The sequence below is a fragment of the Buteo buteo genome, unplaced genomic scaffold (assembly GCF_964188355.1).
Source record: "Buteo buteo unplaced genomic scaffold, bButBut1.hap1.1 HAP1_SCAFFOLD_74, whole genome shotgun sequence".
Lineage (NCBI taxonomy): Eukaryota > Metazoa > Chordata > Aves > Accipitriformes > Accipitridae > Buteo > Buteo buteo.
The window spans coordinates 226164-249402 of record NW_027439238.1 but is presented as its reverse complement, the minus strand read 5'-3'; the positions used below and the strand labels follow the sequence as shown (position 1 = coordinate 249402).

At 45.7% G+C, this 23239-nt stretch overlaps 1 protein-coding gene across 1 annotated transcript in view; it reads right to left on the bottom strand.

Annotated features, from left to right (window-relative positions):
* Positions 1-19220, bottom strand: part of LOC142027859 (maestro heat-like repeat-containing protein family member 2B) — a 34999-nt gene extending 15779 nt beyond the window's left edge. Inside the window, exons 1-9 of the mRNA XM_075022058.1 lie at positions 19169-19220; positions 12668-12866; positions 5970-6375; positions 5307-5446; positions 3937-4059; positions 1988-2153; positions 1503-1601; positions 773-924; positions 302-445 (exon numbers count right to left, since the gene is read on the bottom strand). Of these exons, the coding sequence (XP_074878159.1) occupies positions 302-445; positions 773-924; positions 1503-1601; positions 1988-2153; positions 3937-4059; positions 5307-5446; positions 5970-6045 (900 nt within the window). The 5' untranslated portion in view covers positions 6046-6375; positions 12668-12866; positions 19169-19220. The remainder of the gene's footprint in view (positions 1-301; positions 446-772; positions 925-1502; positions 1602-1987; positions 2154-3936; positions 4060-5306; positions 5447-5969; positions 6376-12667; positions 12867-19168) is intronic.
* Between the last annotated feature and the right edge of the window lie 4019 nt (positions 19221-23239).

The window sequence follows — 23239 nt, the reverse complement described above, 5'->3', positions numbered from 1 at the left end:
GGACTGGACATGGCCCTGGGCATTCGGGCAAAGCTCTTCCTGCACACAGAGCCCCAGGGAGCTGGCAGTGCCTCCCTTCCTGAGCAGATGAGCCCCAGGGACTCTTGCCTCCCTCCCGCCCTGCCCCGGGTTTCTCCTTTTCTGCCCAAAGAGCCCAGGAAACCTCAGGCCTCCTCTGCTCTTCCTGTTCCTTCTCTAAGGGCTTCCCAGCTCCTCCTGGCACCCCACAGCTCCCCAGTGCCTCTTAGCACTCGCGCAGACCCACCCCAGCAGCCACGCCAGGCCCTGCGCAACATCTCACCTCGGTGAGCCGGGAGTTGTCTCGGACCTCCTGGTATTGCTGCAGGAGCCAGAGGAGCTGCTCCCAGGTCTGCTCTCGGTGCTGCTCCTCATGCAGAAGGACCCCCAGCATGGCAGCCACTGCCCCGAGGACAGCCTGCTTGTCCTGAAGAGGGAAGGGAGAGGCTCCGCTTGGAGGGCTGAAGGTCTGCCTAGTGCTCAGCATCCCCTGAACACCGGTCTGCCCTTCCCACTGGGAGGGGTTTCCCTTTCCCTTCTGCCCTGCAGAAGAAGGGCTCGCTCCAGAGGAGAGAGAGCACTTCCCCACCCTGCTACCCCAGCCCTCCCTGCAGAAAGGCCCCAAGGCTCGGCTGCTTCCCGTCGGGAAGCCCCCTTCCCCTCGGCCCTCTGCTCGCACCCCACTGGGCACAGACGGACCCAGCGCCATGGACATCCCTGCTGCAGCCCCGGGCGTCAAAGCAGTACTTCTCACCTCTTCCTCCTTGCAGTCCAGCCAATTTGCCACCACATAGCGGAAGACCGGGTAAATGGCTTCACAGAACTGTGCTACCCCCTTGCGAGGGAAGGGGCATTGCTCCCAGCTGCAGAGGTATGTACTGACTCCTTTCGACCATTGCTCCAGGACTGCACCAGGACAAAGGAAAAGGGAGCATGTGAGAGTCTGCAGCAGGGACGGTACCTTGCGTTCACGCCCAAGCCTGCTTTAAGGACGGTCCCAGGCTCAGCAGGGCTTCCCTGGATCTGGATCTGGATCCAAGGGCAATCTGTGCTCTTGAGGTGCCTGGGTTCAAACACCCCACCGTTTCTCTCCTCCTCACACCCATCGCACCTTCTCCTCCTCAACGGCCCCTTCCCCTCCAGCATTTCCAACTGCACACCCTTCCCTTCCCTTTTCCCTTCCCTTCCCTTTTCCCTTCCCTTTTCCCTTCCCTTCCCTCATACTCGCCCTTTCAGAGTAGGGAGTTTAATCCCAGAGGGAAGCGGGGGAACAGAAACCGTGGGAAGGGACCCAGGAGTTTCTCCGTGCAGCGCTGCCGCGTCCCACCCACAGAAACCTCCTGGCCTTCCCCCGCTCCTCCTACACACTCGCTGCAGTTTGGGATTGCCCCGGGCTCACACCCACCACGTTCCCTCTGAGATCACATGGAGGCATCGAAGGCCGCCCCTGCCCCTAAGACCCCAGCCAAGGAGCCGACACTCACCACTGCAGATGGCATGCAGGACCTCGCCGCTCCCCACCTGGGTCAGCACGGTGCGCAGGGCGAGCAGCGTCATTCCCACAAAGGGGATGCACCGCAGGGCTGCAGAGGAGGCAGGGACAGAGGGACCGAGAGGGTCGGTGAGAGACACGGGAGACTGGGGTCCATCCCTGCCAGGGCTGGGGCTGCTGGGCCACGCAGGACGTGCCGGAGGGTGTGGGACGGGCTGCCTTCCCCGGGGGGAAGCCCTTTGGGGAAACGGGGAGGACGGTGGGGGGCCAAGACCCCGCGGGTTTGTCTCCAACAGGTTCCCACCCTTTGGGAACTGGGATCGGGCTGATAAGGCAGAGCTGCCAACTGGCCCTGGCGCGGAGCAAGGAGGCACGGCAACTCCGTAGCCCCCCAGTTCAACACAGGGCGTTTAGGGAGGGGGAGGATCCCTTCTCCTTGTTATCACAGATCTCTACCCAAGGCCCAGGGTGCCATACCATAGCTGCGGGCCATTTTGCCCAAGGTGAGGAGCACAATCTCATCAGGGACCTTCCTCATGGCCTTCAGGTGGCTCTGGAGCTCGGACATGACAAAGTGGAAGTGGGAGCGGGCCAGAGCTACCAGGACGTCACTAGCGGCCATCTTCACGTCACCTGTCACACCCTGCAAAAGCGTCACAGGTTAAACACTCCGGAGAAAAAGGCTGAGGCACTAGGGCAGGCTGAATGACCCCATCTCCTCTGCAAGACCCCTCGGGACAGCTGTGCTCGGGGCCGAGCGGCTGCTGCCTCTTGTACCCTGGGATAGGCGAGCAGTTCCCTGGCGAAATGAGGGAGGCTTTGCCCCAGAACAGCCTTGTGCTGCTGCCCCCTCTCCCTCTCCATGCAGATGCCAGGATCAAACTGCCACAGACTCAAGACCCCCCTGGGACCTCTCCGTGGGGCTGGTGGGTTGCCACGGCCCTTCCTCAAAGCAGGACAAACAGTGTTGAGCTTGAACCCAGCTGTCGCTCAGTTAGAAACAGCCCCGAGTCCGCTTCTCTGCACAGTTCCCTGCCTCCCTGTGGAGTGACTGCTAGAAGTGACTTATCAGTATGTTCCCCGCACCCCCTTGAGGGAAGGCAAAACCTCCAGGGTGGAATGCAGTGGACACGCAAGGAATTGGTTCCCTAATAATTCTCTGTGCAATGTAACCTGCAACCTTAGATGTTAGCAACACCAAGGCAGTTTGGTGTGCTGACCCTAAGAGAAGTAACACGGAGGGTGGAGTGGAGCGGAGACGCCACGGCCAGTCTCTGTGATGTTATCGCAGGGATAGGGAACTGGAACGATAGGAAGGGTAGGTCCCTGCATTGAATCCACGGAAGCAAGGAGGTAAAATCATGGGGGTTCTGTCGATCTACTGCCCTACTTCTGATTTATCTCCTAAGTGCCCTGTCCTGGGGTACTGACACGCAACATCACGTCCTCTGGGTGAACTTTGCTCATTAGAATACCAAAACACACCTCCATCCCAAAAGCTACCCGCCTCCAAAGTGCAACCACCCCTCACTGAGCCTGCGCTCTGAATTTTTTTCTAGCATGTCCTTTTAAAAGCAAAGTGAGAGAACTTAATACCAATCAAAGTAAAGGCATGCATGACTGGAGTCACTCGAGCTCCACCTAAATAGGAAAATAGTGTAAAAAGGCCCAAAGAAAGGGTGACTATTAGGGAAGATACCGTCGTGGACAAGTTGGGAGGACATCACTGCCTTCTGGGGTCAGTCGACAGGCTGAACCTCTCTTCCCCCCAGAGGGACACCTCTTGGGTGAGATTCGAACACTCGGCTGTACCGAGTGCTTTCCCGGGAAACTTAGAATTCTTTAGAGCTCTTTTCCTTCCATAATTTAATGCGCTTGTAGTCGACTGTATTATTATTTGCACGTGCCTTGCAGACAGTGTATTTATCATCGGCAATCCAAAAGAACCTGTACTCCTGTTGCTTTAATAAACTGTACTATTCATTAAAATCTAGCCGTGATAGTTCATTGAACGCAACCAAGCTCCTTAAGTCTGGCTGTGATAGTTCATTGAACGCCACTAAACTGAAAGTACAGTGCGCTATTTGTGCGTCCGTAATCGTGTTAGTTCAACATATTGAACGCGACCGGACTTACAGTGCTGAATTGGGCATCACCCAGAATCTAAGCCTAGCCGCCCCCAGCCCCTCGGACATCTAAAGACAAGCTGGAACGCAAGGGGGGTTATTTTCTGCCCAAAGTCTTTACCCTTTAACACAACACTCCCCTCTCCAAATTCCCTGTCACGACGAGTCCCCAGAGCCTCTCCCTTAGGACCTCTGCTGGGTCTGAACAACCGAGGAACATCTCTGCGCCACTCTGTATTTCCCCCAAAACCAGGGGCAGAGGCAGGCTGCTTGGGTGGCCTTGAAAGAGAACAAGCTCACCTGGGCTGCTCGCATGTCACTCAACGCCTCTGCTATCAGGCGGTTCACAACGCCACTCGTCAAACAGCCGTCGTCTCCCCACAAGACGCTCTCCAGCTCCCGGTACGTCTCCACTCGGTCACCCTGGGGATGGACCACAAAGGGGAGTGATGGGACTTGCTTTGCCCTTGTTCCCAGGGAGCCACGACAGAGACCTGCTGCCCCCCAAATCATCTGCGTGACACGGGCACGAGGGACGAGTTGCAGGCATCGGTCAGGACAGCCACGGGGAACAGCAGGATCTTCCGCGGTGCCTCTGACACGAGCAGAGAGTCAGACAGGGAGATCGACTCCACCGGGGCAAAAGGCCACATGGGAGCCTGGGCGGTCACTCCTGAAAACGGGGGATGGCGGAGGTCAGGGGGAAAGTGCCGGACAAGGAAGGGTGTGACTGTTCACTCAACTCCTGCCTAGATTTTGGCTAACCCAGCTCCTGCTAAGGCCTGGTGTATGCTGGGAGCAGCACCATTAGGTCAAAGCGAGAGCACCGCGTAGGCAGGACGCGTGGCTAGAGAGAGCTAAAGGGCCATGATGCAGCCATTACCAGCTGCGGATGGCTGTCTCCGGCAGCCATTACCTTTTGTCTGGCAGTTTCCTCAGAATCCACTAACGTAAGGAAATGGTATAGACCCAGCCTCCAAGCTGGAGGGTATAAAACATCAGCTTACTCAAAAAGCTTTTGAAGCAGATCCAACAGCAGCTGAACTGCTGAGGCTTTCATGCTTCCCGGTGCGACACAGGGGACGCCCACACCGTGATGGAGGAGGAAGGGTGAGCGCTCTCTCGGTTGGCTCATAGGTTCATAGCAAAAAAATTCTTTTTTTTGCTCATAGGTGCACGATATTAAGAGTTACAGATTATAAGTTATGAAACCTTATGACTTGACTGGTGAAGGAGTGAATTCACATGATAGACGAGTCTGGGAGAAGGGAATTGAGCCCCTGTCATGTTTTTTCATTGTATTTCTTACTGAGCTCATGAAATAAAGTTGAAATCACAGCGTATGTTGTCCTGTACATTTGAGAGATCCAAATGGACCGTGGCAAAGGGGAAGGCATGGGAACGAGACCATGCCCCGAGGAGGGGAAGCCGTGAGCACCCTGCGCCTTGGGGCCCAGTGTTGCTCCTCGCACGGGCAGGAGCCCCAGCACTGGGAGCTCCCGGGGAAAGGAGTGGGGAGCAATGGCATTAGTCCAGCTTGAGCAGCAGGATCGGCGCCTGGGGACAAAGCGCCTGCAGGAGGGCAGAGGTGCTGTCAGGTGAGACGCCCCTCTGCCACGGCACCCGGGGAAGCCAGGGGCATGGAGGGGAGCCCTCAACCCCCACCTCACCTCATGGTCTTGCAGTCGCTTTAGCAGAGAAGTCCCGACGGCCACAAAGGTAGTGACGGCCGCAGGGACAGTCCCCGTCACACCGCCTCTGTCCTCAGAACGCGCAGGTCTGGACTGGGAACGCACGCATGAGCAGAGAGCTGCAAGAAAAGAAAGAAATGGCTTTGCTGGCTGCAGGGCTTCGCGCCAGGGAGGGGTGAGGATCTTCCCAGACTGCCCCAGCACTACCAGCCTGTGCTGGGCTGTACTGGCAAGAGGGAAGTCAGTGGGATGAGGGGAGGGAGTCTTCCCCTCACCGCGGCAGTGGGAAGACCACCCTGGGGGACTGGGCCCATCCTGGGCTCCTCAGTGACAGAACGGCAGCGATGCGCTGGAGTGAGTCCAGCACAGGGGCCCTGAGCTGGCCAGGGGACGGACACGGGCTCCGCAAGGAGAGGCCGGCAGGGCTGGGGCTGGGCAGCTCTGACAAGAGCCGGCCAGCCCAAGTCACCTCTGAGCGGTCCCCAGCTGCCTCACGGAGGGCAGGGAGAGGATGGATCCAGGACCCTCTGGGACGTGCCTGGCAGCAGGATGAGAGGTGATGGGACGCAGCCCCCAGCACCCGGCTGGGACAGACACTGCCTCCAGCACGTATCAGACCCCAGCCTCCCACCAGCCCCTCACCTCTGAGCGCTCTCATCCTCCGCATGGGCAGCAGGATCCCACGGATCGACACGCTGCTCCTCCAGGCAAAAGCCATGAGCAACTGGGGCAGCACCAGCCCCAGGAGGAAGATGTAGAGCCCAACCACTGTGACCTCACAGAGGGCTCCGGTGACATGGGGACATGTGCTGGGGACGCAGCAGCACCCTGGGGACCCCCCAGGCCCAGAAATGCAGGATTTTCCATCCCTTGAATTTGCTCATGGTCCTCAAACAGTTTTAGCAAAGACTTGCTCCAGACAGCCCTTCCCAGCTCTGTCCCTGGGAAGACTGGGACTTCTTTTCTCTCTCAGAAGAGAAGACTTTTCCTTCGGCAGGGGACTGATACGGGTGGGGTGTCCCAGGCCCTTGTGCCTGAAGGCAGGAGTCTGGAGAAGAACAAGCAGCAGTGGATGGGGATCAAGTCAGGTGAAAGGCAGAACATTAAAGCAATTAAGTTTACTAAGAGTAAAGAAATGAGTCTTAGGACCATCAAGAAGAAGGAGAAATGTTTGTAGAGCACGCAGATGGAGTAGTGCTCACAGAAAAAAAGTACTATTTGCGAATAAAACAGGATAAGAGAAGGAGAAAAGTACACAAGCAAAGGGGTCTGGAACCAAGTAAGTTGCAGAGAACCAGCTTCTTGGGCTTTATACACTTGTGGTAGACCTACCTCTTCCTGCCACATCTTATTAAAGAGAATATATTTATTTTGCTTTTCCGTTCAGCATTTGTTGTTGATTTTCTTTTCTTGTTACAGACAAACCATTGTATATTTTGCTAATGAAATATATTTCAAGTTGTATAGTTGAATCCCAGCCTATTAATCAACAATGTAGAAAGCTATCTTTTGACTGCCAAATAGAGCACAAACTGCTCGAAGTGTTTTATTTTAATGCTCTATAAGTAGTGGCTAATACTTCAGCTATATAAAATGAGCTATTGATATTTCAGTGCATTCCTATTTGGAGTGCAGAAAGCTTCGGATTTTTTCATTTGTATGTAATTAGGCTCTAAATTTTAATTATTTGCTCTACAAAGAAGGTAGAGAGTAGAGATACAAACATAAACTTTCTCCTGTATCCTTGTCATTTAATTACCATCATTTCACAGTCTAAAATACAAAGCTTTTCTCAACCACCTAATGAATGAGGTTCTTGTGTAATTGAATGCAGGGATATGACTGAAGAGCAGTAACTTCTGTGTCATTTAAAAATATTAGTGGAAAACAAAGTATGTGAGCTTTACGGAATAGGCAACACTAGTGAGCAGTATATTTAGAATATCTTTCCTCTCAGGACCAGGAAAAACAAAAAAAATGTTTTTACTCAGTAGATATGACATATGCTTATATCTGTAACACTTACTTGTTCACCCTACTGAATAACGCTGTAAAAGTGCTTTTCTAGGTTTTCAAAGTTTTTGAAGTGCTTAATTCCAGCACCGGTAGAAGAGAGTAAAAAAGATTCCATCCTTCTTTGTGCACTATGATTTTGATTGATCACTTGCCAGTAAATTAACACTATACAAACCAGTGGACAGTAAAGGAATTGCATACATGGCGTTGAATGTACACTTTGAAAATGGTATTTTTCTTCTCCCCAACATTCTGAATGCTAATATATAGAAAATAAAATCTTAGCCTAAAGCTCCAGCCTCAGGCTGTGTCTTCAGAGACAATGATTACAATCTCTCTGTAAACTGAAAAATTTCAAATACAATTTTGAAGAAGAACAGAGAGACAGGAGAAGCTCAGTTTAAAGCTTCAAAGAATTTCTTGTTCAGTTAACTTACTTTTAACATATTTATTACTTTGGGGAGGAATTCATCTGCTGGATTTCAAATTTTCAAGCAGGATTTCCTACCTTTCTACATGATTTCCATTTTTTTCTCTCTACTAAGGGATTAAAACAAACCACTGCGGGGGTTTTTCCAATGGATTTTAGACTTAACTTTATTGCAAACAAATGTTACCAGTTATCCTCTCTATCCAGCTGGTTGGTTTTCTTCTTCTAGATTCCTAATATGCAGTCTCACAAACAAAAAAACCAAGATCCTTACTTGCTCCGCCCTAACTCTTACTATATGCTGCTGGTGCATCTGAATGAAAATATTTCACTGTATGAAAAACATATTTTTGACAAGCCAACAGCAATTTTTAAAAAAATTATAAATTCTCAGAATAGTAATTTATCCCACAGTTTGGATTTAAAAAATTGAAAAAGATCTCATCTGATGAGGTATTCATTTTAAGCTCACAACTCATGTATCAAATCAGTTTTCATAAATCTGAAAAAAAAAATAAAAATCATCTCTTTGCTGAAAAAAAAATGATAGACTTCAGCTAAAAGAGTTTTTCAGAAAGTCATGTGTGTCTGTAAAGAGATGCTTACAATAAAAGTGCCTCTTAGCTACAGTGGTCTTGTGTACTTAAGCACATCTACTTTGATTTGCAGCCAATATCCTGATATCAAACCAATTGTCCTTCTATGTTTTTCTTCTACTAAACTGTTGTTTGTTTTTTTTGATGACTGTAAGTAGTAGTGCACGTGACAGAGCTGATAAGGAATCCAAATTTCTGCCAGCCTGTGTCTACATCCTGTTTAAATAACCCCCTGTTAACTCCTATGGAAGCTGACGCAGCTGCAAGGAAGATACTATATAGTTCATTATGCCTTAAAAGACCTCGTCTGACTTGATCAGCTCATCCTAGTAGTACTTCTGGTAGTACTTCTGAAAAATAGCTTTATGGATAAGGACTTCAAAGTCAAGTTCTCAGGAACGTTTTTATTTCAGGAACCTTAATGAAGCATCACAGCTACAGCAGTTGCATGTTTCTGTTCTATCATTTCATTTTCCCATACTTGATGACTGACCACTTGAACAACCACAGTGCATTTAAAATTCATAAATGTATGTTAACATAATACTAGGGATGAAGTTCTTTTGCATGACATTGAGGGCAGAAGACAGGAGCAGAAAAGGGCTTCACAGTTACAAGAAGAACAAGATTTGGATTAGAAGCAACTCAAGCAGCCTGTTAACTCTTGAAGCACAATTTTTGTGAATTTCCCTTGTCATCACTTCAGAAACACTCTCTAAATTATGAGCACGTGCATGGTTTTGCATTCCCACTTTCTATTACCCATTGATATCAGAAGCTGAATTAAGTCTGACACTTTAACACTAATGGAAGGGATTACCCCATTGCATTTTGTCTAATCTTAATTTTCTTCTGTTTAACTTCAGAGTTAGCTATTCATTTTGCTTTGGTATTATTGTTTCTGGTTTTTGTTGTCTTGTTTACCACTTCCTTTAACTTTGAATTCCCCCTAGGGGTTGATTAGCAATGTGCAATTTAATGGGGAAAATGACTACTTCCTTGCCTTGCAAGATTTAGAAATGGCAATTATAAAAAGTTCCCATTCCAGCTTTTGCTCTGAAACCAAGTCTTTGAAACAAAACTCATACTGCCTATCTTCAGCAATATTGTTTTGTGAGCTCTTCAGCAAGCCATTTCTTATAAAATTCACAGTAAGGACGACATTTTTTGCTTTGTGTCCATACAGGGACACAAATTTGCTTTTCAACTCTCAAAAATTCCACATCTTTACAGATTTTAGACTAATTTCAGGCTGCCTGACTGCCACAGTTTGTGTGCTGCCTGATTTGTTACGTTTGCTGCCAAATCCCCTGTTCAACTACGCTTATACGTCCCAGTAGCATTCTTCATGAGGACACATTGCAGGAGACGAGAAACTTTATTCCTTGCATTACCTCAATTACACATGTCCATCCTTAGGTTCTTTACAATCATATAGTATCTGCAGATATACTGATGATCTGCGTACTGGTATATGCAATGTACATTGTTTCTTTTTATAGCATTAATGATACTCAGCTTATCAGATGGAGAACATTTTCCTACTATGATGACATTTTTTAGTGCATCATAATACTTGTGTGTATCTTTCCACTCTCTTCTAAATATCTCTATGTTTTTTGTTTGAATTTCCTGGTATTTTCACATTTCCTTGAGCTTGTTTGCAGTCATGGTTTGAGACTCTCGAGTTTTAAAAAAACATGAGATCTTGTAATATCTTTCAGGCTCTTGAACAGGAGCCGGATCTCAGGGAGCAGGAATGGATGGACTCTCCAAGGAGATGTGGAAGGTTCATCTGCAATAGTTTGGGAACTCCAATAGGACCCAAAGGGATACTGTAAGGATAGTAAGGATTCTAACATTGTATGTTCACTCTCGAGATCTCCATATGACCTAAATGGACCTAAATTTCAAAACAACTTCTACTATATGAAAATGTTAATACGAGAATGCTCTCAGGGAAGGATCTCCAGTCAGTGAATGTACTGTTGAGATAAAGAACACCATCTGGACTAAAGAGCAACCTGTGAGAGATACTAGGCCACTAGATAGTCTCAACTAACTAAACGGACAAGAGTAATGTCCTGTATGTATCACACAGCTACCACACTCAAAAAGCCCCACAGATAGACTGTATCACTTCCAGATAAATCCCTGATGCTTTTGAGATTGACACTGGTCTAGAGAAGGAAAAGAGTAAATAAAATGGGCTAGGGACTAATCTCTGGTTCGCAGGTTGGCAACACAGCAGTTTCTACTCACTTGCCAGAATTTTTTTTGTCCTCAAAATAGTACAGTAACATCTAAAGTGCCTATTGGGAACAGATCCTAGCATATGCTGTTGACTCAAGCCACTCCTGAGAACTGTCTGGGAGATTACTAGGTTGGAGCAGATCAAAACTATGCCAGAGTATGCTAGCAATAAAAACGCATGGATGACTTCTCAGCAGTGCTCGAGCCCTTGCCATTCACTGTTTCACTCACTTGTAAATACACAAGCTAGGTGACCAAGACTAATGCACTGAAGTTGTCTTACTGAAAACAGCAGCACCAAAACTGTCACTGCTTTTCTAACATACAGCATGATTTCTGTATGCCTGCTATGATGCATGTGCTTATACAAGACTCAGCAGGACTCAGTTGCAGTATCGAAGTCAGACTGAGGAGTCTTTAGAAAAGTATTTCTTGGCACAAATTTCACCTCTTTTTGTATAAGCACTAGCTGGGGTCCCAATTTTCACATGTCAAGACAAGTGCTACTTTTCATATGAAGATTTAAGTCATACAGCCTTATGCAGATCTGGCAAGAAACTATAAATGTAAAGACACAAGAACTGATGAAGCTGAGGTTGACAGGGAACATCCTAGCTAGAATATTATCCAGGGAACTGCTGAAGCTGCCGATCTCTGTCATCTTTTCAAAGTCACATGTAGCACAAAAGAGGGCCTTCTTCAGAAATTAATGGCTCCATAGATAAAACAATGGATTAGATCAGTTTCTCAGGAACTCTTTAAGTTCTCTGTCCTCTGCTCTGATAGGTGTTGATTCAAGATCTCTCTGTACTCAGAAGCTCTACAGTTGGATACCCCGGCAGGAGCAGTGGGGGACAGCAGCCAGGCAGACCAACACCTACTCCTTGTTCTCTCCGTTAAGTCGATAAACCTGAAGGAGCATAAAAGTGACTCCTCTGAGAGCAAAACCAGAATGGGATGAAGGGGCCTGAGATTTTTAGAACTGGTCTCCCATATATCAGAACGATGTAGCAGGAAACACTTTCTTTTGATCCCAATTCACAGTTCCTTCATAGCCAGAAGAAATTTCATTACAGGAATTTTCAAACCACTAAACTGGCAAAAAGGCATACAAGCCTTTTTATTCCTTCTTCTCCTTTTATACTTGTTCCATAAAACCATTTCCCACTCTCCAGCTCACGATCTCTCTAAGCAGGAAAGTCCTATCTGCCACACACTTGTCATAACCTAGGTAGGATATGACAAAGTTTCAAATACATCAGTATTTATAAAATTAGAAATGTCAAACTGCAGAAAAGAAAAATAAAAAGGAAAAAAAGGGTGGTGGGGTAAAAATCAGTTTCTACCTTGACTGTTAGGCTCTTAAGCTGCCAGTATTTAACATTAATGTTTCTACTTCAGGCTCATGATTGCTACAGTTCTGCCATTTGTGGATATCAGTGTGAGATTATCTGCCTTTCACCAGCTCAGGCAATCCACTTCTTGATGGATATGATTTTATTTTACCTTTTAATGTTTAAAATGGTGAGAATCCAGCCCTCCAAGCTATCATTACGCTTCTCTTGATTTAAATACAAGAAGTTAGCTCCACTGGTACATTCATCCACAGGAACGTTAGCACTTCCAACTTCATAGACAACCATAAATTATTTCTGTCAACAGCAAATTACTAAACATAGTACAACACTCTATGAAAGACAAAAAGAATGCACACAATCAGCATTTCCCTTTATGACTATGAAAAGCTCTAACAGCAGATAAGCCTGAACTAAACATCAATCAAATCTGGACCCCAAACAGGGTATGGCTTATGATATGTCACACATCTGGACTCGACTATCGAAAGCAATCATGCACTTAGGAAATTTGAGGCTGTTATGCAGAGGTTTAACTAGAGTCTTGGCAACTCAATTTGGGACATGAAAGGTATTTGCACTACAGTACCAGGTGCAGTAAAGGAAACTGGTCTTGCAGTTCGATTCCAACACCGCGTCCGCAAACAAAACAAGGCAGCTACGTGTGAGGAACGTGGATGGAAATCTCACCTGCCATCCTGAAGTTACGCTGTGGCATTTCGTCACTTCTTGTCACTTTCCTCGGGCTTGGTAAAGCCTTTGCAGAGTCTGAAGCAAAGGCCCATAGCTTCTTCCTGTTTGTAACAGTGGATGCCTGGGTTTTGGCAGGTTGGTTTGCTGTGGGGCACCACTTGTACCCTCGATTTGCCTTCACACATGCGTCCTTGTACTAAAAAAGGAAAATTGCCAGTCATGACGTTATACTATCCACAGGGCAATAGAGTGCACTGCTTGTAAGAGCATTTAATACAGCAAATAATCCTTAAATATCTTGATTTTTTTGACAGTTTAGTCACGTGCTTAGAGTCTGACCGCCAACACAATCTAACAAGAAGAACTATTAAGATAAGTAGAGCTGCATTTAAAAAAGTGGGGGTTCTCTTTCCTCTCCTGAGGGTTTATCACCCAGAGCAGGCTGAAGTTCTGATCCTGCAAACTGCTCCCCAGTGCTTGAATGCTCACTCTGGGAAACAAATTCTTTGGCAGGTCCAATCTTTGTTTACTTTCTAGTTTGAATGAAATGAAAGCAGACGTTTAGCAATAAATGCAGCATGATGCTCCTTTACCTCATACTCCTTTTCCTCTAATAGATCTGTACCTTAGACTAGTTGAGGATATTCTTTCCCAAAGCAGGCACTGAAAACCACTTAACCGTTTAACTGTGAAACACGTTACCACATCAGGTGTGTGCCGTTGGTGGAGCGGAGACTCCCCGGCCACCCAGCGCTGTTTTGCCTGCTTGTTACTTGCTACAATAAACCTTGATTGGATTATCCCCGGGCTGGCGTACAAATTTTCATCATAACTTATAACAATTTGGTGCCGTGACTCGGATAAGGTTAACTTCGTTTGGAATCTAAACTCTGGGGAGGCGCCCCATCCTTGGATGGCCCCGGAGTGGACGATATCCTTTCCAAGACCCTTACCTCCGAACTCTAAATTTGGCAAGCAGGCAAAAGAACACTGCAGTACCCCATAATTTTCGTGCACGAGGATCCGGACGAAGACTCCAGGTTAAGTGAGTATTGAAAGCGTTTCCCGTTCAGTCGGGGTGGGTTTCCCAAAGTGTGCATAAACGAGACGCTCCCGAGAGGAGCAAAGTGAGTGCGGACCCTCTTGTAGTGCGGTTCTCATTTCCCACGAGGGCATGAGCCACGAACGAGGGGCACGTGTGTGTGTGTGAGAGAGAGGCACTTCGGAAGATGGGGCAGAAGAAAAGCAAGCCTTCTGACTCCATGGTGGGTTCCCCGGGGTGTAGGTCGCCTGGGAAGAGGGATGACTCCATAGGGAATCCTAAGGTCAGTCTCCCTATGATACCGCCAGATAGTCCTTTAGGGTAATGATTGCCCATTGGGATGACTGGCTGCCCAGACAGGGCAAAAGCAGAGAGAAAATGATATATTAATGCATACAGGGGTGGGGTGGTAAACAAATTAGAGGAGATCAGGTATTTCGGCCTGTTTTGGGGACGTTTGACGATTGGATATGTCAAGCCTTAAACATATATGTAAATTCTAAGGAACCCTTGAGTTTAGAAGAGAGTGAATATGCTCATTTATGGATAAAATTAGATACCCAAATCCATGTATTTGCTCTAAGTGAAAAGAACCATAAAAAAAAAAAAAAAAAACAACTAAAAACCCCGAAGAACTTCCCACACCTCCTCCCCCTTATGTTCCCCCTACACTCGCACCTGACCCAACCCCCCCCTTCCTCCTCTTCCCCGACAGCCCCAGCCCCAGACTTAGACCCTCCGAGTTCCCCTGAGGAGAACAGGGGAATAACGAGGAGTCAGACCAGAAAGAAAAGCAGTTAGAAGAAAGATTATACCCCTTGAGAGAAATAGCTATAGGGGGTCCACAGCCTGGCATGGGATTTGTGTCAGTACCTTTGAATTCCGGAGATGTAAGGGAATTCAAGAAGGAGATGGGGAACCTTTTAGAAGGCCCCTTGGGAGTATCCGAAAGGTTGGACCAGTTTTTGGGTCCTAATATATATATACCTGGGAAGAGTTACAGGCAATTTTAAGTATACTATTCACAACAGAGGAAAGGGAAATGATTCGAAGAGCAGGAATGAGAGTTTGGGATCAGCAGCACCAACACGGTCCAGGCGCAGATATTAAATGGCCACTACAGCGGCCAAACTGGGATAACCAAAATGCAGAACATAGAACTCATATGGCAGATCTGCGCATTATAATTGTTCAAGGCATTAAGGAATCTGTTCCTCGAGGACAGAATATTAATAAAGCATTTAGTGAACACCAGAAGAAAGATGAGACCCCCACTAAATGCTTAAAGAAGATTAGGGGAGTCAGGGGATCTATTTGCTGGGGACCCCTAAGAAAACAGAGCCCTTGATAAAATTAAAATTACGTCCCCAGCATCAAGAAGTAGAGTTCCTTGTGGACTCTGGGGCAGAGAGATCTAGTGTCCAGTTAGTGCCCCGAAGATGCACACTGTCCTCGGAGAAATTACAAGTAATAGGAGCAAAAAGGGAACCGTTTCAGGTACCACTAATAAAGGGAGTAAAAATAGAAGCTCCATCTCGACTTGGAATAGGATCCTTTTTGTTGGTACCTGAAGCAGAATCTAATTTACTGGGAAGAGATTTAATGATTGAATTGGAAATTAATTTGGAAATAAAAACCAAAGAAATAGCAGTAAAATTGTGTGTCTTGACAACGGAGGATGAAGCTAAAATTAACCCCGAAGTGTGGTACACTCCAGAGTCAGTAGGACGATTAAACATTGCTCCATTTGAAGTCACTATTAAGAACACGGAAATTCCAATTAGAGTCAAACAATATCCCATGGCACAAGAAGGTAGACATGGATTACAGCCTGTAATCGAAAGGTTGTTACAGCAGGGATTATTAGAACCTTGCATGTCACCACACAATACCCCCATTCTGCCCATAGAGAAGTCAGATGGCTCCTATCGCTTAGTTCAAGATTTAAGGGAAGTAAACAAAAGAACTGTTACCAGGTTTCCAGTCGTAGCTAATCCGTATACGTTGTTGAGCCAACTTTCCCCGGAATTGAAGTGATACAGTGTTATAGACTTGAAAGATGCCTTCTGGGCTTGCCCCTTGAAGGAGGAATGTAGAAATTATTTTGCCTTTGAATGGGAAGATCCAGAAACCCACCGGAAACAACAATTAAGGTGGACTGTACTTCCACAAGGATTTACAGAATCACCAAATTTGTTTGGGCAAGCTCTGGAACAAGTACTAGAAACTTTTGAATCAACCTCAGAGGTAACTTTAGTGCAGTATGTAGATGATCTGTTGTTAGCTAGGGAAGATCAAGAGACTGTTAGAAATGAGAGCATTAGATTATTGAACTTTTTAAGCCTGAAGGGGTTCAAGGTTTCAAAGTCTAAATTACAGTTTACTGAAGAGGAAGTAAAATACTTAGGACACTGGCTGAGTAAGGGAACTAAGAAATTAGATCCTGAACGAGTGAATGGTATCTTATCCCTCCAGGCACCAACAAGCAAGAGACAGATAAGGCAGTTGTTAGGACTTTTAGGGTACTGTAGACAAGGGATTGAAAATTACAGCAACAAAGTGAAGTTTTTGTATCAGAAATTAGTAGGAGTAAGATTAATAAAACGGACTCAGAAGGATGAACAGAGTCTAGAAAGCCTCAAAGCTGACCTTGTAAATGCTCTGGTATTAAGTTTACCCGATACTAAACGACCGTTTTATTTGTTTGTGAATGCAGAAGGAGGAACAGCCTTTGGGGTATTAACCCAAGAATGGGCTGGAAGAAAGAAACCTGTAGGTTATTTTTCCAAATTATTAGATCCAGTTAGTAGGGGATGGCCTACTTGCCTACAAGCTATAGTAGAAGAAACATTTGACTAAATTAATCATTGAAACTAAAATGAACCGGATAAAATGTTTACCATTAGCACTATTAAATGTAAGGACGCAACCCAGAGCAAACACTGGGATCTCTCCTTTTGAAATGTTATAGGGGATGCCCTATGACCTAGAAATGCCGATTGAACACCCAAAGATAGAAGAAAAATTCTTACAGGAGTATATCATTAAACTCATGAAGAGACGGCAAGAACTAATAAAGAAGGGACTGATAGTGCAGAGGCCACCATTAGATATTGCAATACACAAAATTATGCCTGGAGATAACGTATTGATCAAAACTTGGAAAGAATCATCTCTAACTCCCTGTTGGGAGGGACCGTTTCTTGTTCTGCTTACTACAGATCCTGCAGTCCGGACTGCCAAAAGAGCATGGACTCGTGCAAGCAGAATCAAAAGACCAATGCAGAATTCTCACTGGGAGGCGACCAGAGACCCTGACAGCTTGAAAATTAAGTTCCGAAGAAAAGCGGATGAGTGAGGCTATCTTTTGTAAAGATCCTCACTGTATATGTTATCCCTTTGTATGTTACAGGTGTAAACTCTGTAGAGAAAAGTGGTGGACACATTGCTCCTATGGGTATTCCCCTCTAGTGGTATTTGCCACGAATGTTATTATTACAAACGGGAATTAACTGAGCAAGCATTACGTGTGGGAGTATCAACCGGGAAAATTACAAAGGACTCCAAAGAGTGGTGGGATATTTTTGCTAAAGGCATAAACCCTGAGAGGTGTTGTCTTTACGCCAACGAGCCGTGTTCAACGAAGGCTGAAATACTGCCAATATCTTGCAGACGAACAGTGGTCAGAGTGGGGTGGGGAGCTTAGAAAGTGAAGGATAAAAACTGGGACGCATATAAGTCAAAGCGAATCAAATATAAAGGAGGTTCCCCTGAAGAATACGACTGCTGCCGAGAAGATGGTACACCTCACTGCTCTAAGCAACAGAGTAGGCAGAGAAGAAGGCAGAGACGTACTGCTGTTCGGATTAAAGTTGATGAACCACCTCCAGAGAAGGCTCACGGAGCCTCTTGACTTATTACTCCCAAACAAAACGTCCTCAGAGCTTCCCCGAAGTCTCCCATCTCTCACCAGGGGTAAAGACAAAAACCAAAATGATTATCAACAACCTCGGAATACCTGTCGCAAGGGTAAGGGTACACCACTTTTCTTGAACTTAAGATTAAGCATTTGGATGATAAGACTGTTACTAATGCTGATAGGGATAACCCAAGGTAAAGGGAACCCCCACCAACCTTATAAATGGACGCTCTATAGGTGAGGTGGGAGGATCAAATGATATTACAGCAAGTAATTGCTACCGGGGCCCCAAGTTTTAATCAATCGTTATGTCAACTCGTACCCAGAGACCCATGTCTACATAACTTAGGCTTTTAGTTTTGTCCTAGTTCTCATAATGTTAATATTAACCTTTGCACCTTGTATATTGAATAGAATTACTGGATTGATAAAAAATCGATTAGAAGCTGTACACCTAATGTTGATAAGAAGACACTATAAGCACCTAGAAGAAGACGAAATTGTTAAAGAAACTCCCCTTCTCTCCCTAGCTCGAGAAGCTCTTGCCCAGTTTGAGGAACAAAATAAGAAAAACAAAAAGGGGGAATTGTAATAAACTTTGCATAACCAATTTGTTCATCAAACCTGTTGATTGTTAAAATATATTGATCTCTACAACTTAGTAACTAAGCTGCTTTTAACTGTAATAACCACAGTAACAAGTGCAGAAACTAGATATTGAGCTAAGTAAGCAGGATGAGCCAGTCTTGATTACCTTATCATATAGCTCCTCAAGAGCAGTTTTCTGAGAAAATAAGGAACTGGTCCCAGAAACCGGCCAAGGCCGATTCCGTGGCTTGGATAGATAAACTTGAGGGAGTGTCCCCTTGGAACTAATCGTAATACCTCTCGGAACTAATTGTAATACCTCTTGGAATTAATTTTAATGCAAAGCGGGAATAGGTCATGCATATGTATAGGCGTACCTGCAACTCCCATACATATGTAACACTTAACTGTTTAACTGTCAAACACGTTACCACATCAGGTGTGTGCCGTTGGTGGAGCGGAGACTCCCCGGCCACCCAGCGCTGTTTTGCCTGCTTGTTGCTTGCTACAATAAACCTGGATTGGTTTATCCCCGGGCTGGCATACAAATTTTCGTCGTAACTTATAACAAAGACGCAGCGTGCCTTGTGGCAGGATCACCATCGCAAGTGTATCGCTTGCATTCATCTCCATCTTAATCTGCCGGCTGGCACTTGCTCCCTCCAGGCTGTAGCCGGGATAAAAGCGATGCAGTTTACAAGAAGCACAGCACCGTGTGAGCCCGCTGTGTATTTATAAAAACGGCTACAAATACTAAAGCTCTGCAGGGACCGCTGACCCACACAGAGGCTGTGTTTTCTGAAGAGGGAGTCTGTGTGAAACCCACAAACCCAGGACTGCGACCCCCCTCACCCTGCCCCTTCTCTCCTTCCCTCAGCCGGGCCCGGCTCCCACACCCCCACGCCCGCCCAAGGGCCTCGCTCGCCTCACGGGCAGCCCCAGCCCTCACCTCAGCCGGGCCGCAGCTGGAGCAGAGACTGCAGAGACCAACATGGCCGCCCGGCAGCCCCGTGCCCCAGGACTACAGCTCCCAGCATGCCCCGGGAACCACCAGGGCCCCCGGCAGCCCCGTGCCCCAGGACTACAGCTCCCAGCATGCCCCGGGGCGCTCCTTCCTGCTGCCTGACCCTGCAGGGACACCGTCCCCGGCCCGGCCCCGGCCCCCGCAGGCCTCATGGCCGCCTGCCTGGGGGAGGACGAGGGCGAGGGCGAGGACGAGGACGAGGATGAGGACAAGGAGGAGGGGAAGGACAAAGGGGCAGGACGATGAAGCCCCGTGGGGCAGGAACCTGTGAGTCAGGTTCCCTTCTGCACTCAGCATGAAAGGCCTTGTGAGATATTGTCCTGACACAAAGAACCCCAAACATTCATGAAATGCAAATCAGACCCATACCTCCAATCCCACATGTAATGAGGTAAGAGAGATTTTACAATAGCCAATATATTTTCAGCCTGTATCTCAAGATAAGATGATAGCTTTTTCACAGACTTTGAGCAATACAAAAACCAGGACTAAAACACCCTACCAAACACCACAAGATCCAAGATAGAAATCACAATTTTTGCTGGGTAACATCAACACCACCTTTTTTCTTTCCTTCTTGAAAGACTTCCATTCTTCTACCGATTTTATTATTTTCCCGTGAAACAGAAGTGTTCTAGATGCTTGTCTTATAAAAAGGCTTTAGTGAATAACTCTAGTTTTAAAGATTACAACCAAATGATCTTTTTCTTCTTTCCTGCTGAGATTCCTGACTTTTGTAACCCTCTGGATTTCACCTCTACTGCAGGAGAACAATAAAAAACTTCTTGCTTATGAATTTTTAAAATGTGAAATGCAAGTACAAGATGAATAGAATTTTGAACACACACTATTACACTATGAGCGATTACCCACAAAAAGTAGGGAACACATACAAATGCTTAGGCATTTAAGATGATTGCTACCCCTGTCTCACAAAGCCATTTTTTTCCTGCTGCTTTATTCCACATTCCCTTGGTTGTAAGTTAGTTCGGTGCATCCTTCTTTGCACTGTAGCTGTTTTCTTCCTTCAGAAATGAAGGGGAAAAACCTATTATCCATCGGTAACATACCTATAGCTCCTCTGCTAATTTTTTTTAAACTTTTTGTGCCTTGAATTCACTTAAAGTGTATATTCCATATAAACCCCATTTTCCCTTTATAAACTATAAATAACTACTATATCAAATCTTGTTGACTGGATATATGGATTTCTGATATTTTGGTTTATGAAACAAAAGCAGCCACCTGAAAACTTCACAGTGTTTCATGTCTAATTGCCTGAGTTATTTAACTGTCACCTCACTTCACTTGCTTCAGGAATGATACGTGAGGATGTACTTACTGATTAAAATGACAATTAAGGTAGGTTACCATCACATATCTGTACGAAACTTTGAACATGCTGTGTTTCTCAGCTTTTACAAATGCTGCTATATTTACATGCAACATAGCTGAAATTTGACCATGAAAAATGTATCCCTCACACATAACAATACAAAGTGTTGAGTGAGGCACATTAAAACAAAGATGTGTTCACCTAATTCTAACGTCTTTATAGTTTAAAAATCACCTACTAAAAAGCTATGAATGTTTTGCCTGTGAATACAAGAATTAGCTGCTTTTTTTTCCTCCAAAGAAAGCAACAGGCCTGCCTGCCAGTTTCCCGGCAATTGCAGTTGGTATTTGAACAAGCTTTCTCCTTCTGAATACAAAAGAACAATTAGCTTGAAATCTAGAAGTGAGACTAGAGTAAGGGGGTATATACCCACTACAATCTATTGCAAAGCCATCTGCAAGGTTCCACATGAGATGATTGTTTTGTACAGAACAAAAAATAAATAAACAAAAAAGCACACGCAGCATTCACTTCACCTCCAGACTTCTAAGTGAAAAGATGTATGTAACCTGGGATGCAGTGAACTATCTAAGGGAAATCGGGCCTGATAATCAACCTCTTTCATGTTTGTCTTACAAAAGCAAGGCTTATCTTTCTATTTGTTTGACAGACCCCAATTAGAATGAGTCCCGATTTTAACATGAGTTCTGCAGAACAAAACTCCAGGTAGTTGGGTGTTTGTATTGCAATTCTCACTCCAGATCAGCCCTCTTCTATTTATTGAGGAGCAGGTGCTGAGAGAGAAAGCAAAATGTATTGCCTTGTTTGGAACAACAACATCATCCTTAACAATGATGTACCTTCATGAGTAAATTGACTCATGTGGGTAACTTCTAACTTGGCTGCATAATTATGCAAGCAACTTCATGGGATTAGTGGCATAAGTAAGTGCTCACTAGAGTAACAAAAAGGGCTTCATACATTAACATTGTTTTTCTTTCCCTTCAATGTAAGGCTCCTGTAACTTGTAATGCAACACAACAGCAAGCAAACATCAAGAAAAAAAACCAAAACAAACAGAAAACCCCAAATATGGGCTAACTTAACAGAGCATGCAGGCAGTAAAACTTCTTAGTCAGAATCATCCTGGCAAGACGGCCATTCTGTAGGATGAGCTAGCATGAACTGTCCAAAGAGTAACCGCAGTGTGCACTGTTGCTATCCTAGCAGGAACTCTGCTGCACACAGTGAATTTTTCCTGCTGGAAAATGTCAATTGTATCCCAAAACATTGTGTTTTCATGTGTAAGTACTTTACCAAAAAAAATTGTACTCAGTGGTTTATCATATTTAGTTCACATCCCACATTTCTCATGTCGTTAGAGCTTATGGGACTGTTATTTACTCACAAAAGCCTACTGAAGTGATGTTAACCTGTACACTGTAGTGCATTGCTTCTACTTCTGAAGACAAAGTCCAAATAAAAGGCAGGAATGCCCTTCATTGCAGAGGAAAAAATACAGCTGCCACAGTGATTCCTTCTGTTGCTCCTGATGCTGTATATATTAACATCAACATCTGCTGACATTGGCAAAGAGCAACATGGAACTAGACTTACCATCAAGAAATCATGTTTTCGTGTGATAAATAGGCAGCAGCAGCTGTTTTTACAGCTGGGAGATTTCATCTAACTGCGGGACCAGACACAGTCACTTCTTGGACATTCCAGATTGTCTTGAACAGTGCTAGAATGAACAGAGAACAGAAAGAAATGCTGAAATTGCAACTTTTCTTATGGTAAGTTGCAGTAGTATTGGCATTCTTCTGAGTCTTCTTCCACGTGCTGCCCAATTCTTTTTTTGTGTGCTGTACTATGAGAATGTCTTCAAGGCACCTTGATAAAGGACATGCTCAGGACTACACTTCTCTCAGATTCTGTGCTTGACTGCTTCCTCTGTGTTCCCGACCAGTTAAGTTCTCAAGGTTATACCCCAGCTTCATCCCACTGGCCCAGAATAGGAGAACCACAAATTACAGTAACTTTTCTGGGTATGACGGGAACAGGCAGCCCCACGCTCACCGTGCAGCTCATCTCCACACATTTTCTTGAGACGCTTTTCTGACTGCAGCACCATGAGCGCTTGGAAAGCCTCTCCTGCTTGTTTTGCCTGCCAACAAACCACTTCAAAGACTTCAGCCCTCTGTTGTCTGCTCACATGCTACCCCACGGGATGGCCACGTGCTCGTACCTGTAATGCACTCACAGAAGAGGATCGAGAGGGCTGTGAAAGTGGTACCAGCTGCAGGTGAAATGACTTATGTAAGGGATTTTTCTATTTGGAGAAGATCATAAAACAATAATATTTTGGGCTACCAATAAAAAGACAGTTTTGTGATAAAATAGGAAGTTTTAGGCTCCCTTCCTCCCTCCAAACAGTGAGCAGCAGCCTCTAGACAGGAGCATGGAATAGTCCTGACCAGAGTCAGCATTGCATCACATGGACCTGGTCTAAAATAGCTCTAACAAAATCCCAGCCTCAGAGGAGAAAGCAGCAGCAGCAGCAAAGATAAATCCTGTGATTATAACCAGAGTGAGGTTGTAAAGTCAGTATCTCTCTTCAGGAAAGTGACCATTAAGACTATGGCTTCAGTTTCTGTCCT